This window comes from Panthera tigris, chromosome C2 (genome assembly GCF_018350195.1).
Source record: "Panthera tigris isolate Pti1 chromosome C2, P.tigris_Pti1_mat1.1, whole genome shotgun sequence".
In the NCBI taxonomy this organism is placed as follows: Eukaryota; Metazoa; Chordata; class Mammalia; order Carnivora; family Felidae; genus Panthera; species Panthera tigris.
Window position 1 is genome coordinate 112,692,484 of NC_056668.1, and position 16,059 is coordinate 112,708,542.

Here is a 16,059-nt window from a genome sequence, read left to right on the forward strand (position 1 = left end):
CAAGAAGACACTATGTGCTTCTTGATAAAAGAACTGAACACTGCTTGTGAGGCAGACTTGTCCTCATCTCCCCAAAAAAGAGAATCTGAAGCTGACCAGTTCTAGATGCAAATAGCTATTTAGGGGACAGATGAACATGTTAAACTATAGGACAAGATACAATAGCAAAATTCAACTATGAGAAAATACATGAAAAGTAACCTTGTTTCTTAAATAATAAATCTCAAGGTGGGGGTAGAAGAGATGGACAGGGAGCCTATAGCTTAAAAGAAATTTAAAAGAGGGGTGCCTGGGTGGCTCAGTTGGTTAAGCATCCAACTCTTGATTTCAGCTCAGATCACGAGCTCACAGTTCATGAGTTCGAGCCCTGCATCAGGCTTGGCACTGACAGTGCAGCGCCTGCTTGGAATTATCTCTCTTTCTCTCAAAAATAAGTAAATAAACTTAAAAAAAAAAGAAAAAGAAAAAGAAAGAAACCTAAGATTCTCTCTCTCCCTCTCCTCTACCTCTCCCCTGCTCACACACACTCTCTCCCTCTAAATAAATAAATAAATAAGCTTTAAACAAAACAATAACAAAAAATTAAAACATTTGCAATTATCAGAAATTTGAACACTGACCAGATACTTTATATCTGTGATAATGGTATTGTGGCTATTCAACAATTAAAAAGCCCTAGTCTTCAGAGATACATACTGAGATGTACAGGTAAAATTATATGATGCCTAGGATTTGCTTTAGCACAGTAAGAGAGATGTTAGGTGGAGAGATGTGTGGATGAGGTAGGATTGGCAATAGGCTGAAAGTTACCGGGACTAGGTGTCTACTTTTATGTTTGAAATTCCACACAATAAGACATTTAAAAAATTTGTATCAAAGAATTTCAATAGTAACTAAACTCCGAAAGAGGTATGCAAATGCCTTAATAGCAATTATTAGATAATAAAAACTTATTATAAAAACAAATCTTTGTTAGAATTTCTTCAGTATTCAGATTTACAAGAGTTATTCAAATGAATTAATAAAACAACAATTATTAACATATTAACAGTATTTAGGAAAACCCTATGATGCCATATAAGGCAACAAAACTGTATATACATTTATAATAAGTGATAAATTGATTTCATAAATCTTTCCATACTAAAATTGTTGTTTTCAAAGAAGTGAACTTCATTGTTAACATTTCGGGCACAGATAGTTTCATCTTCTGACCAAGATGGACACCTACGTTGAAAGAATATGAAAAAAATTTAGACACGTGTAACCTCACATGTTAACCTGTTAAAGTTTGTGATACGCTTACTATTTAAGAAAAATACTTATAAATATGATGTCAAGTCAGTTCCTAATAGTTTTAGTTAAGCATTTGTAAGAGAAAGGTATTGTTCGTTTTCATCCAAATATTAAACAAAAGAAAGATCAAGTTTTTACTCTATTACATTCCCACATATTCCAGATCCTTAAAGATCTAGATTTTAGTCTAACAAGTTATCTTCTAAACTAGTACCTGAGAAACAATATTACACAATGAAGATATTTAGAACATTTTGTAAATAATTAGCATTTTAAAGCATTTATTTACCAATTTTGCATTTTTTTCTGAATGAAAGACTTCAAACATGTACCAGTTTTCACATCGTAAAGTTGTAGGTTGGGTACCCCAGCTGTGCCATCTTTAGAAGCTAAAAGAAACACAGATGTCTTTGCAATAATTGTCTCCTAACGTTAGTAAAAAGAATTTATTCTTAAAACAACTTTCAACAAGATTATAAAGATCAAGTAAAAGAGTTGCTTTAAATCAACTTTCCCTTTTGGGTTTAATCTCTATTCCTAAAGCCATGACAAAAGTTCAGCATTTCTGAAATGACTTGATTACTATAGATTTTAAGAATACTTAAAAGATTTGTTTATTAAGTGTGACATGTTAAATGGATTAAATTATCTTACTATGAAATCAATCGTGTGTCTCTAAGTCACACACACACAAAGTTACACAAACTATTCATGAGTCTCAATTTCCCATTTATTTACTTGGAAAAAGAAGATTCATTCAAGTCTGCCTCTTGGAAGAACCAAGCTAGAAGGCCTATAACCAAACAACGAACTATTATCATATATTTAACTCAACACTGCCCACACTATTAAAACATTTTTTTAAAAGCCCCTACACCCCGAGTGTTTTCTTATTCATCTATGAAGTGCAGCTGTATAAAATGTTCATATAACATACCATCATATCGTTAAATGTGTTAAAAAAAAAATGGCACACCATCTTCCTATTCTTTGTCATATCTTACACATTTCTTACATGTTGCGTCTATTGAACTTCCTCTTTGATTTACAATGATTATTTAAAATGTTTTCCATTTAAAGGTCATTATTATTCTTAATTTTTGAGATCTTCTCCCTAAGCAACCACTGATGATTCACTTTCTAAAATTCCCCTTGAGCTTTTTCTTTTCCTCTATCTCACGATAAATCTTTTCACTAACTTACTGTACCTTGAAATTACTTAAAGTACATTGTATTGGGGGAATACAAGATTCATTGTTGAATAAAGATTTTCACAAACACTATTTACTATCTAAAGATTAATTGCTTTCTTAAAAGGTTGTAAACTCTTTTTCCCCCCTGAATTGAACTGATCTTGTCAATATTCTTACAATTGGAAAATACTTACTAGTGTAAGGCTGCCACGTTGCCAGGACAGTGTTTTTTGGCGAGAACTCAAGGCAAACTGTCTTTGGGAGGTCGAAGGAGTGCCGTAGTCCCTTGTTAGTGACATTGATAATATTTATTCTGGTTTCAAAAGAAATTACTTCAGCAATGAAATACTGTTTTAAAATAGCCAGCACTATCCAAAACATTCATACCTCTTTTCAAATACAGATCACTGTAAAGTGGTTGTTTTCATAAAAATCAATTTTCAGGTAAGTTCTAGAAAACATCCAATAAACACCTTAACAACAACAACAAAAACCAAGTGTATGTTTTGCCAAAAGGCCCCTATGTAAAGCTGGTACTGGGGAACACAGAATTAGCAGAAGGATGTAACACATGATTCTACTTTTAGCTGAAAAGAAAACAACAGGCCTTTAAGTGGACGCAGAGCTAACCTACATATAAGCTGAGGTGTATTAGACTAAAGCAAAATAGAAGTGCTAGGCCAAAAGTATTTTTTTCAATTTGACTAAATGGAAGCTGTAGCAGTTGTGAGATCAATAAGGACGCTTTCGATGTCTATCAAAATATCAGAAGCCATCTTCAAAAGATAAAGGTAAAAGTATGAATCATCATAATACGATAATGATGAAAATTACAGCAATTGTATAATAAAAGCAGTTTCCATTTTTTGGATGCTTTCTATGAACCATGTTTTGCTCTGACCACTTTATGTACATTTTCTCATTTAATCCTCACAAGAGATTTGTAAAGTAGGTATTATCATCTCCATTTTACAAATGTTAAAAGTGAAGCTTAGAAAAAGTAAATGATTTATGATTTGTCCAAGATCATACGACTGATAAATGCCAGAGCCAAGTTCTAAAGTTTCCCAAGTTCTAAAACCAGTTTTGCCTGACTTGTCTTATGTACTCTTTGGGGGGAAAAATATATTCCATCTTATTTTAGAAATTGCTAAAAAAAAAAAAAAAATTGCTTAAAGTTACTTTGTTCTATTCAAGTTTGGGACACTGGTTTAGGATAAGCAGAAATTGCTAAGAGTGAACGAATACTGCATATTGTTTAAACACAACACACACACACACAAATATACAAGATTCTTTAAAACTTACTGTAAATTACATATTTTAGAATTACATGAAACTTTCTTTTTTTTGGTTTTTAATAGCCTTTAAGAGTTATTCTTAGTTAAAAATAAAGAGTATTTATTTTAACTAAAAACCTCACATATTTCAAGAAAAATCCGTTATAGTTTTTGATTAACTATGACCTCAGCAAAGCCACAATCAATACACTACATCTGTTTCTCTTGACCTCAGGAACATTGTATGTTGTTGTGGCCATAGCAGTTTAAGGAAATAAATGCTAGAACCAGGTATAGAAAATACCTATTAAAAAGATGGACACAACAAATGGGCACAACAAAGGGTTCAGGGGCACCTGGGTGGGGCTCAGTCGGTTAACTGTCAGACTCGATTTTGGCTCAGGTCATGATCTCACAGTTCATAAGATCAGGTGCGCTATCAGCACAGAGCCCCATTGGGATTCTCATTCTCTCTCTCTCTGCCTCTGCCCAGCTTTCATGCCATCTCTTCTTTCTCTCTCAAAATAAACAAGCTTAAAAAAAAAAAGGTTCAGAGTTGAATCCAACAGAAAGCCAAGTAAGGATACGAAGTATAAAAAATAATTAATAACTGTGAAGGTGAAAACAGGCTTATTCAACAAACTCTAAGCTAGCAAAATAAGGGATACTTCAAAAAGATAATAGACAAGAAGTATGGTATGTCCCATTAAATAGTGAATTTCTATGAGCTCATTACTCATAGTATAAATTACAAGATAAATTTTAAAAAATAAAAGTCAAACACCCACAATCAGTTACACCAAAAATAAGAAAATTTGAGAGTATGTTCTTTGAGACTGAGATTAAGACTGTCTGTTAACATTGTGGATAAGGACCCAATACGATTATATTCCTAATAATTTATGAGTAGTAGTATGCTTATTGGATTCAAAAACTTAAAAAAAAGAAGTAAAAAACTGATTAACATAAAATTACAAAAGCTAATTCTGCCAGGTACTTACAGTCATAAAAAGTGAATCATCTAATTCAGCACAATCTTTTTAGCATTAATTTAAAAAAATCATGTGTTTAATCCAATCTGACCTGACAGTTGAAAGACTTCAGCTTATATTACCACTGTGTAAAAACCAACATTTAAAATGTACTTTTTGGGGGCGCCTGGGTGGCTCAGTCAGTTAAGCGACCGACTTCGGCTCAGGTCATGATCTCACGGTCCGTGAGTTCGAGCCCCGCGTCGGGCTCTGTGCTGACAGCTCAGAGCCTGGAGCCTGTTTCAGATTCTGTGTTTCCCTCTCTCTGACCCTCCCCTGTTCATGCTCTGTCTCTCCCTGTCTCAAAATTAAATAAAACGTTAAAAAAAAAAATTTAAAAATAAAATGTACTTTTTGTATTAATGTATGCATTTTTCCCTTTTAAAAAACCTAACATATTACATCTGATAAGAAACAACAAAAATAACTTTAAACCAAATTACACATATTCAGGCATTTTCCTGGTTCTTTGCCTGAAATGTTGTAGTGCCTACAGAAAAATTAAAAATGAGTGGTTTTCTTAATACAATGAGTACTTAATCAAAATACTTACTTTTTTTGCAAAACCAATTTTGTGATCTGATTATTTTATGTAATATAGACTATCCTAGACATACTTTTGAATAATTTATAAAATATTTAAATAATACTTTTACATACAATAAAACTCACAGTAATAAGCAAGCAGTTGCTACTAATTTAATAGCAAAGATATAATAAAGTATCTAAATCTAAGGTAAACAAGCAAAGAGAGTTATTCTCTAAGTGTTAGCACAGAACTTAAATCCTAACTGATCACTTAGAGCACTATGTAAAAAAACCTTTCAGCTTCTCTAGCATTAAATTAATTGCCCCTTACCACACATTACTTTTTAATTCTAAGAAACTAGATAAGTCAAGTCATGGCATATAAACAGAAGCTAACAACTTTGGAGGTGTTCTATGGAAGCTGCATTTCAGACAATACCTAACTACATCATGACATTAAAAGATGGACTTTATTAACGACACCCAAACATGTGTTATTCAAATGCCAGTTATGTTTAAACTGATGACACATAAAATATGTTATATAAATAAACACTAACTTTTCTCCGTTGCCCCAGGCAAACAAGGTGCCATCCTTGCTAAAGGTATAGACTTTGCAATTTTTCCCAGATTCCCTGAAAATGACAAGAAAAAAAGTTTAATAAGCATGAATACTTTTAAAAAAATCTGATTAAAAATTTACAATCTTATCACTAATTTAATGATTATGAACTTACATAAATTTAAGAAAGTAATTCCATAATGCTTTAGTCTACCAAAATACCTTATCTCTTAAAACACAGTGCCAACAACCACTGCAAAGTAAGGTGGAAATCGATGTTACAACAACAGATCAATCTTAAGGAGAAAACAGAGCCCTTTTAGGTGAATAACTGGTTTGTGTGAAAAACCCAAAAATGTAGGTGAACATGGAAGTTACGAGCTATCAACCGTGATCTTGAGGGCTGACGGATTTCAATATAGAGACTTTGTGAAGAATGTCCCAGACCACCTGCATAACAAAACAAGTGTGGCTACAACATCCTGAAGTAGACAAGAAGTGTCCTGGATTTGAAGGAAAAAGATCTTCCATCGATTTCTGATGTGCAGAGAAGGAAAGTATAACAACGGTAAGAGGATCTTCACATTAAATAAGTGTGGATGCAGGATTCTCTACAAAAACAGACCTGGGGAAATCAGACTTCTTGGCAATATTCTATCCAGTGGTCAGAACTCTAAGTACTGTATCTCTCAACAGGAGAAGGCTACTACGAGTACATCTCACAGTGACAATCAACACCCAAACAGAAATGTGTATGTGGGAACATGTAAATGTCCGTAAGTGTAGTCACATAAAACCAGAACTTCATAGCTAATGAACATCTGAATTATTATGTAACAAGCACTGAGAACTGACCAGTACATCCCCCTTAAACTGGATACTATCTTTACATTAATTCATCCGAAGATGACCTTTGTGTTTCTGCATCACATAATAATGGTAGCTTGTACTCAGCTTGTAGTTACTGAAATATCCTTTTTTGCCCTCTTTTCACATAAACAACTAGACCAAGATGTCCCCCATCCTACACTTGTACCGCAACTTATTTCTGAACCTAAGGGCAGACTGTGCAGTTATCCTTATTAATTCCACCCAGGCTTTGGCCTATTAATTAGTTCAGCCTACTGAGATCTATTTACATCTTCATTTTCTCTTACAAAACATTAGTCATTTCTTACAGACTTATGTAATGTATAAATTATAAAACTTCATTCTTAGCTATCCTCTAAATTCATGATAAGAATGTTGAATGAGCTTTGGACAAGATCATATGGCTCACCAATATAGTCCTTCCCTCAAACTAAAATCAATTCATTAATCAGCTGACTTTACCACCATGCCACTTCGTCTCACATAAATAATAACAATAATCCTTACTATCATTTAATACCCAGTCCTTGGATATCTAGGTTTTGAAAAGCTCCTCAGGTCATCCTAATGTGCAGCCAAATTTGAGAACCACTCATCTAAAAGCTTAACTGGCCATAGGTTTGTTTTTTGTTTGTTTTGGTTTTGGTTTTGGACCTTCCTAGAAGTTAAGTATCATGTAGTTCCCATTACTACCCACCAGGGGGTAGGTCTCCTGGTGTCTCCTTGTTCTACCCTCCGTGATGCTGAGGCTGTACTGGACTCTTTAAGTGCCTCCTCGGATTCACCCTACCTTTCCTGCTCCCAGTCATCAGCTATTCAATGAAGAAACCTGGCTACCTCATGCCCTAACACCACTGGTTGTCTCAGACTCTCTAGGAGTGAGGGCCACATTTCAGCACGGCTTCCACTATGCCTAGTGAAGTAGCAGGAAGAGGAGGTGACATTCAGATTCAACCTGAATAGACCAAAAAAGGCTCTGGCTGTACATACATTTCTTACCCTTCCTCTCCACGACTGTTCTGAGGCACAGTGGTTCATTATAGCCTCTCCGGAGACATTCTGCATGACCAAGAAACCTGGCTATATTTTATGAATCTGTGGTCAGCTCAGTGCACTCCACGTTAGATTTACTTTCACTTCTTCCTTGCCTTATTCCCTTTACCCCTCATTCCTGCTGCCTTGGGATTGTACACCCCACTGAAGTGCTTGCAGCACAAAAGCTCTGACACAGACTTGTTTGCTAGAGTAGTGCTTTTCAAATATTAATATGCATACAAATCACCTGAGGGTCTGGTTAAAACACAGATTCTGATTCAGTAAGCTGAATCAGGGACTGAGATGTTATACTGGTTCAAGGTGATGGCAATATAGCTGGTCTTGATACTTCCTGTATCATGATTCTAAAGAACTGGGTCTAGTAAAAAATTGGTCGACAGACTTAGGTGATGTCAGCCTGATTATAAAGTTCCCCATCCATAGTTCTTCTAACAGGCTCAGCATCTTTTGATGATCATTTACCCAGATCAGTGGTTCTCAAAGCAGGGTCCCTAAACTTGCAGCTTTGGCATTACTGGGGAACTTGTTAAAAATTCTAGTTCTTGGGCCCCACCCCAGATCTAATGAGTCAGAATATCTGGAGAGGAAGCAGCAATCTGTGTTTTAACAAGCTCTTCAGATCACTCTGATGTATGCTAAGTCTGAGAACTGACACAAGATTTCTTTAAGATTACAATGATTATCTAACCCCAATGTTACTTCTGTATTTATCCACTGGAATTCTCCTCTAAATAAGTTTTCCTCATCAACAATCTGGATACTTTGAAAAACCGTCTGTATGGGAAAGACAAAATAAATGCGTGATTTCTTCTCTTGATTTGTCAATTTTCAAAATAATGCGCAAGGACCCCATCAACCTCCAATGCTGACCAATAAGATTTGGAGAGAGAGGAATTTGGGGGCGAGTGTTTACATACTTGAATGTCTCAATCCTTTTAGTCATGATTCTTTCCAATGCTCAAATTGCCTCATTTTAAGTTGCTGTGAATGCCCTGAAGTTGCCTCTTGTGACTCTTCAACAAAGCCCTGGTAATCTTTTATAGCTTCCTTGCTTTCTGGACCAAAATGTCTCTAGCTCAACTCGTACTGTCTTCTGTACTAGACCTGGAATCAGTCGCTTCTTCAAGGAACGAGTTCCTGTTACTGAAGAATGGTGTTTAGAGATCATAATCTGTGAGACAGGGGTATTCACTGCTACTACCTTATCACTGCCCCTTAACCTTTTTCAGTGGACATTACTAAAAAATACAAGCGTTTTTATGAAAAGAAATCATGAGTTCATATTGACATATGCAAGTCTATCCCTTAGGCTGAAAATCTTGGTTTCTGAGGATGTTAATGTAATTGTTTTATCCTGTAATAGATTTAAAATGACAATATCAATTTTCTGTTGCCAATAAAGCTACTGAATGCATTTAAGAATTTTGAATGTCATCATATAGTTATGCCACCAACTTAATACTTTTATTCGTTTTTGGTTTAGCCTTTTTATTCTTTTTAAGAAAAAACCATATCTACATCTATCGATCGTATTTTCTTCCTTTCTTATACATTTGTCATTCTCTGATTTCACGAAGACTGTAGGCAGAGGTTTGACTATCACATTTGCAAGTTTTTCTTCATCCCCTAAGATAAAATTCTTCTAAGTCAAAGGCTTCAACACAATTATACTCGTGTCTACACTTTTTCTTTTAAACATGCTGAAGCTATTAGTTTCAAATCTAAAGATTGATCATTTTTCTTGATAGAGAACATACATTCTTTCCATCTTCTGTTAATATTATATAACATACCCCAGGAAACTTGCTTATCTGCTCTTTCTTGTTCAAAATATAACAACAACGAAAATAATTTAGAATTATTATATAGTTCCCTATAACATCACTTAACAAAATAAACCATACCTTGGAAACAATGTGCTTTCTGTAAAATGTGGTGGTCCATTTACCATGTAAAGTCCTTCTGATCCTCGGACTAAAAAAACAAAACAGAACCACCATTAGTTTGTTAATAAATACTCAGTAATCACAAATATTTTATTTTATATTTTATTTCTTTTCTTTCTGAGAGAGAAAGCATGAGCAGAGGAAGGGCAGAGAGAGAGAGGGACAGAGGATCTGAAGCACGCTCTGCACTGACAGCAGCAAGCCCAATTCACGAACCACAAGATCACAACCTGACCCAAAGCTGGACGCTCAACCGACTGAGCCATCCAGGCACCCCACAAATATTTTAAAAAACAAAAAGCTTTCAGTCAAAGTATCAATGAAACTATTAAACATTTCATAAAACTATACAATGTTGGCATTACAAAGGTAAATTTTTCTTAACCCTATTGCATGAAATTATGTAACCCTATTGCTGGGAAACCAATAGGTAATGTCATGGAATGTTTATGTCTCCCCCAAATCCTCATGTTGAAACTCTAACCCCAATGTGATAGTATTTGGAATTGGGGACTTTGAGAAATAATTAGATCATGAGGGTAGGGCCCTCATGAGTGGGATTAGTGCCCTTAGAAGAACAGTCCCAGACCTAGCCAGCTTTCCTTCTGCCGTGTAAAGATACAATAAAGAGTTGGCAGTCTGCAACCTGAAAGAGAGGAAATATTAGAACACAAGGTGGCTGTGTGCTTTATGCAAAACAATAACCTAAAAATATAGAATATATTCAAAGTTCTTAAAGAAAACTAGGCATTATTAATACAATTCTCAAACTAAGAGAACAAGTGGGATGAGACACATTCATTACGAAGTTCCCAAGGACAGTAATATCCTAAAAAATTAAGTGGGAATAAAGTCCAAGATTAAGAACATCTATAAAATTAATTATATATTTTTAAATGGCCGAATTAGAAGTTTCTAAAGCTGAATCAAATAAATTGATTCGTTCATTCAACAAATGCTTACTGAGTAAAAAATAAAAACTGCCTCCCAGACCCTCTGTTGAGTACTGGAGATACAATAGGGAGGAAAATCAGACTTGTTCCTGAGCTTATTAACCAAATAGTCAAATACATGGAATTCTGTAAGTGTGCTTAGTGCTACAAAGTAAAGAGATACGGGGCTAATCCAGTGATTAATAGGTGAGTTTTGATCTAAAAATGGAAAGTTAGGGAAAGTGTCCTTGAGCACAGGATTTGTGTGCTGAGATGTGAGGGATGAATGGCAGTTAACAAGCAAAGACAACAGTAACAAGTGCAAAACCTCCATGGCAAGAGAGATGACAGAGCAACACAGAAATGGAAAGAGGGCCTTTATGGAAGGAACTGGAGCTGGAGAGGAAAACAGGGTTCAGACCAAGCAGGATCTTATGGCCTAAGTTAGGCAATGTTGGTCTGTAGCCTAAGAATGGTGGGGAACTTCATGGGGTGCCTGGGTGGCTCAGTCGGTTAAGCGTCCGACTTTGGCTCAGGTCATGATCTCGCAGTTCATGAGCCCCACGTTAGGCTCTGTGCTGACAGCTCAGAGCCTGGAGCCTGCTTGGGATTGTGTCTCCCTCTCTCTTTGCCCCTCCCTCACTCGCTCTCTGTCTCTCCCTCTTTCAAAAATAAATAAACACTTAAAAAAAAATGGTGGGGAACTTCAGAAGGGTTTTAGGCAAATTTTGAGAACCACATCTGCATTTTGTAATGGTCAATCTGGTACAAGGTAGAGAATAAACTGGAAGAGAGTTAAGAGTGGATAAGAAAAGACTATTCAAGACAGTTCTGCAGGAATCCTACAGGAGAGCATGGAAACTTGGACTGGGGTGGGCAGTGGAAATGGAGAACGAGTGTGTTTAATTTTAGGAGATAAAAATAGCAGGGCTTGGTGATGAGTTACTATTTTATCAGCTAAAATTCTTGCTAGCAGCAACAGTTTAAGAGCTGAAGAGCAGAAAAACTTTTACTGAGGTTCATGGTTATAATTATATCTGCTTCCTTTTCTGCCAGCTGTTCACAAATATCCCCTTCCTCTCTTTACTGAGAAGGCAGCAAAGTTGGTAAATAGGGGCCACTCTCAGCTCCCTTGTCAAGGGACAGTTCTCATTAACACTGATTTTCTACCTGAGAATTACTAGCTCAATTTTCAGATACTAAAAGTAATATAATTTATAGACCCAAAGTAAATAAAGTTAGCATGAAAGGAAAAGAACCACTGATGAACAAGACAAAAATTGATGTCTTCCTGGAGCCTCCATTCTAATGGAGGGATAGAAAATAAGCAAACATACAACTAAATGAAATTTCTAGTTAGAGATCCAAAAGTATACAAGTAGCTACCATGTTTCTTCATATGCAGAGCACCAGACTGAACTGTCAAACTGTTACAGGTCCTTTGGCCTTGAATGGAATGAATTCTAGCAAAGTGTTCTGCATGTATCACAATCTTTTTTAAGTTTATTTATTTTGAGAGAGTGTGTGTACGCGTGCTCTAGAGTTGCGGAGGGGCAGAGAGACAGGGAGAAAGAATCCCAAGCAGACTCCGTGCTGTCAGCACAGAGCCTGACAAGGGCTCGATCCCACAAACCATGAGATCATGACCTGGGCTGAAACCAAGAGTCAGACACTTAACCAACTGACCCATCCAGGTGCCTGTGCATATATTAAAATCTAAACTCCTTATACTACGGCCTATAAACTTCTATATGATTTGGCCCCTGCACAGTTCTATGGGCTAGGTATTAGGGATTTAAAAAAATGAATCCATCACTGCACTCAAGGTAACAATGTCAAAGGAGCTCAGTCTGTGGCTATGCCTTGAATGAAACACTGAAGTTATCTATTTTAAAAATCTCTAATGACATTAGAAAATTTTGTGCCAGAAAATGTTTTCCTACAAGATTTTAAAACTATGAAGTATAATCCTTTACCATGAAAATTCTCACTTGCTTCTCGGTTTTTTGGTTAAGATCAAATGCAGCACCAATATACTACACAGGCAAAACGATGCTATTTCTCATTACCAAATCATCTGCTGCAATATCATGTATGACACATTCTGATTTAGAAGAAAACAGGCCATTCTTTTCTTAATACTATAATAATGGTTTTAACAAATCTTTATTTGAGGAATTAATCAAAAATGATTTTACCAAACTAGGGAGTTTAGTTACCAGATTACACTTTATTATAAGGGTTACATAAAACCTTGTCAGCCTAATGAGGTCCTCCCACAAGCTGCTGTGGCAACTTAACACATTAAGGACCCTCTTACAGAACTCACATATAGGCCTAGGAAAATAAAACAGCATATCATCAGTGAAGTCCCACTGAAGCTGAAGTGTAATTAGATAATGTGCTATATGATGATGCAATCAAACCATGTTCTATTGCCTTAACTGCCGGCCCTTAGAACATATGCCTGAGGTGACTAGCAAAAAAGAAAAAAGAAAAAAAAAAAAGCTTTATCGAACTCATCTCAGCTTTTTGTGTTCTCATGAACTTGCAACTAGTGACCTTGGTCCTCTGTATTTGTTGACTTTGCTGTTATCAACAACCACAATGTTTACTTGGGGTAAAATTCAAAGTTTTTGTACATTATACAGTTGACCCTTGAACAACACAGGGGTTAGGGGTATTGAATCCCGCACAACTGAAAATCTGTGAATAACCTGACTCTCCAAAATATTTAACTATTAATAGCCTATAGCTGACCAGAAGTCTTACTGATAACATAAATGGTCAATTAACACATATTTTGTTATATATGCATATATACTATATTCTTACAATACAGTAATTAACTACAGAAAAGAAAAGTGTTATTAAGAAAATCATAAGCAGAGGTGCCTGGGTGGCTCAGTTGGTTAAGCGCCTGACTTTGGCTCAGGTCATGATCTCATGGTTCGTGGGTTCAAGTCCTGCATTAGGCTCAACGCTGATAGCTCGGAGCCTAGAGCCTGCTTCAGATTCTGTGTCTCCCTCTCTTTCTGCCCCTTTCCTGCTTGTGCTTGCTCTCTCTCAAAATAAATAAATAAACATTAAAAATAAATAAAAATAAAAATAATGTTTAAGTGGACCTGCATGGTGCAAACCCATGTTACTCAAGGGTCAATTGGACTAAAGTGGCAACTATATTGCCAAACCCATGAAGGTAGCAGTGGGAATTTCCAGGGTATTCAGGGCAATCAGTACAAGGTTTTCCTTTTCTAAAATTTCTGTTTCATATCTACATACCAAACTAAGACAGGTGGAAAACCCCAAAGGATCTACTATAGACTGAATGATTACCACCCCCCTCATTCATATGTTGAATCTTAATCCTTAAAGTAATGGTACTTGGAGGTAGGCCTTTGGAAGGTAATTAGGTCAGGACAACAGAGCCCTCAAGAATGGGATTAGCACCCTTATGAAAGAGATCCCAGAGAGCTCTTTTGCCCTTTCTGCCCAGCAGACAATGGCTATCTATGAACCAGGAAGTAGGCTCTCACCAGACACCAAATCTGCCAGTATCTTGATCTTGGACTTCCCAGACTCCAGAAGTGTGGGAAATAAGTGTTTAAGCCAACTACTCTAGGGTATTTTTGCTATTGTAGCTTGAATGGACTAAGACAGGAACAGGAGCAAGGAACAAAAACTACTTAATCCACATTCTTTCATATAGATTGTTTACTCAAAATCTTAAAAGGCAACACTTGACAGAAATGTCAGTGTGAAAAGTGTCACTCTTTCCTGCTCAAGTAGCATTCAGTCTCATGTGGTTTTTACTTCCTGGTTTTAGTTATGTTTCTGGAGAAGCAAAATCTTGAGTCAAATTAATCAAGTGCTTTCAACATGCACATGTTCACATTCTAAATAAAGAACAGTTTTCTTCTTTTTTTTTAAGTTTATTTATTTTGGGAGAGACAGAGTTAGAGTGGGGAAGGGGCAGAAAAAGAGGGAGAATCTCAAGCAGACTCCACACTGTCAGCACAGAGCCCTACATGGGGCTCAAACTTATGAAACTGTGAGATCATGACCTAAGCTGAAATCAAGAGTCAGATGCTTAACCAGATGAACCACCCAGGTGTCCCCAAAACAGTTTTAAACACAAATCCGCAGGCTTCATGTTCTATGATTCCATTTATTTAACACTCTTGAAATGACAAAATTATCATGATAAAGGACAGATCAGTGGTTGCCAAAGTTTAGAGCTCGAAGGAGATTCTGACTATAAAAGGGTAGCATCTTCTTTATGATAGAGTAGTTCTACACTCCGATAGTGGCGGTTACAGAAATCTATATATGTGACAAAATTTCTTAGTGTGATATACGCACACAAACTGGTGAAATCCAAATAAGGATTTTAAGTTAGTAAATACTACTGTGCCAGCACTAATTTCCTAGTTTTGATAACGTAGTATGGTTATGTAAGATAGTATACAAAGCTAAGTGAAGGATACAGGGGAACTCCTTTTACTGTTTTGCGACTTCTTGTAAGTCTTAAACTATATCAAGATATAAGGTGTTTTATAAGACCATCATTTTTGGTAGTGCTTGTTCACAATATGGCAAGAAATTAAACCAATCAAAAGTTTGGAAAAAACGTTTTCCAACATTTCTCAAGAATGGATTTGCTTGCAAATACCAGGCAAAAGTGTTACATTAAAAGAAAAAATTGAAGAGACCACGACTTATGTACTAAGGTAAAAACAAATTCCATGAGACAAAAGTACAAACCAGGGCTACTTTAAAACTGGTGATACTGTTGGTCCCCATTCAATTAGACAACCCTTCTTTGTACATGATGCTTTATAATAGATATGTCTATTTTAGGGGAACTAATTATCAATTGAATTCATCATAAAAATCATAATGAGTCACTACAGTCTTGTTCACACATGTAAATCCCTACTTATATTTATATTCATTTCACACCTCCTTACACAGAAGCAGAACTAGGAGAAAGTGTTGCAAGACGTTTTGGAACCACTAAGATATTTTACTGGATTTAATCAGTTTGAGTAACTTCTACAAGAATAAATGGGTATACAAAGTTTATTAGAAGACACACAAAATCAGATTCTTAACAACATAAACTGTATTTTGACTTAATAAAGGCAAAATAAATATGGATTCAAAAGTTCTTTTCAGTAACTAAAACAATTTTTCTACATATTACTTTCCAATGAGAAATTCATTTTAATTAGAAGTGACTAAATATGAAACAGTGAATACAGTGTAGAGATAGTTTAATATAGTGTACTGAGAGTTGATATGATCCCTTGTTTTTAATGACTTTCCCCTGTTAATCAAAGGGGATCTGGAAATATGTTCTATT

The 16,059-nt window shown here is 35.7% G+C and overlaps 1 protein-coding gene across 1 annotated transcript in view; it reads right to left on the bottom strand.

Annotated features, from left to right (window-relative positions):
• Positions 1–16,059, bottom strand: part of EIF2A (eukaryotic translation initiation factor 2A) — a 30,271-nt gene that overhangs the window by 10,603 nt on the left and 3,609 nt on the right. Inside the window, exons 2-6 of the mRNA XM_007086309.3 lie at positions 9,721–9,790; positions 5,889–5,963; positions 2,684–2,802; positions 1,586–1,685; positions 1,145–1,227 (exon numbers count right to left, since the gene is read on the bottom strand). Coding sequence (XP_007086371.3) covers positions 1,145–1,227; positions 1,586–1,685; positions 2,684–2,802; positions 5,889–5,963; positions 9,721–9,790 — 447 coding nt within the window. The remainder of the gene's footprint in view (positions 1–1,144; positions 1,228–1,585; positions 1,686–2,683; positions 2,803–5,888; positions 5,964–9,720; positions 9,791–16,059) is intronic.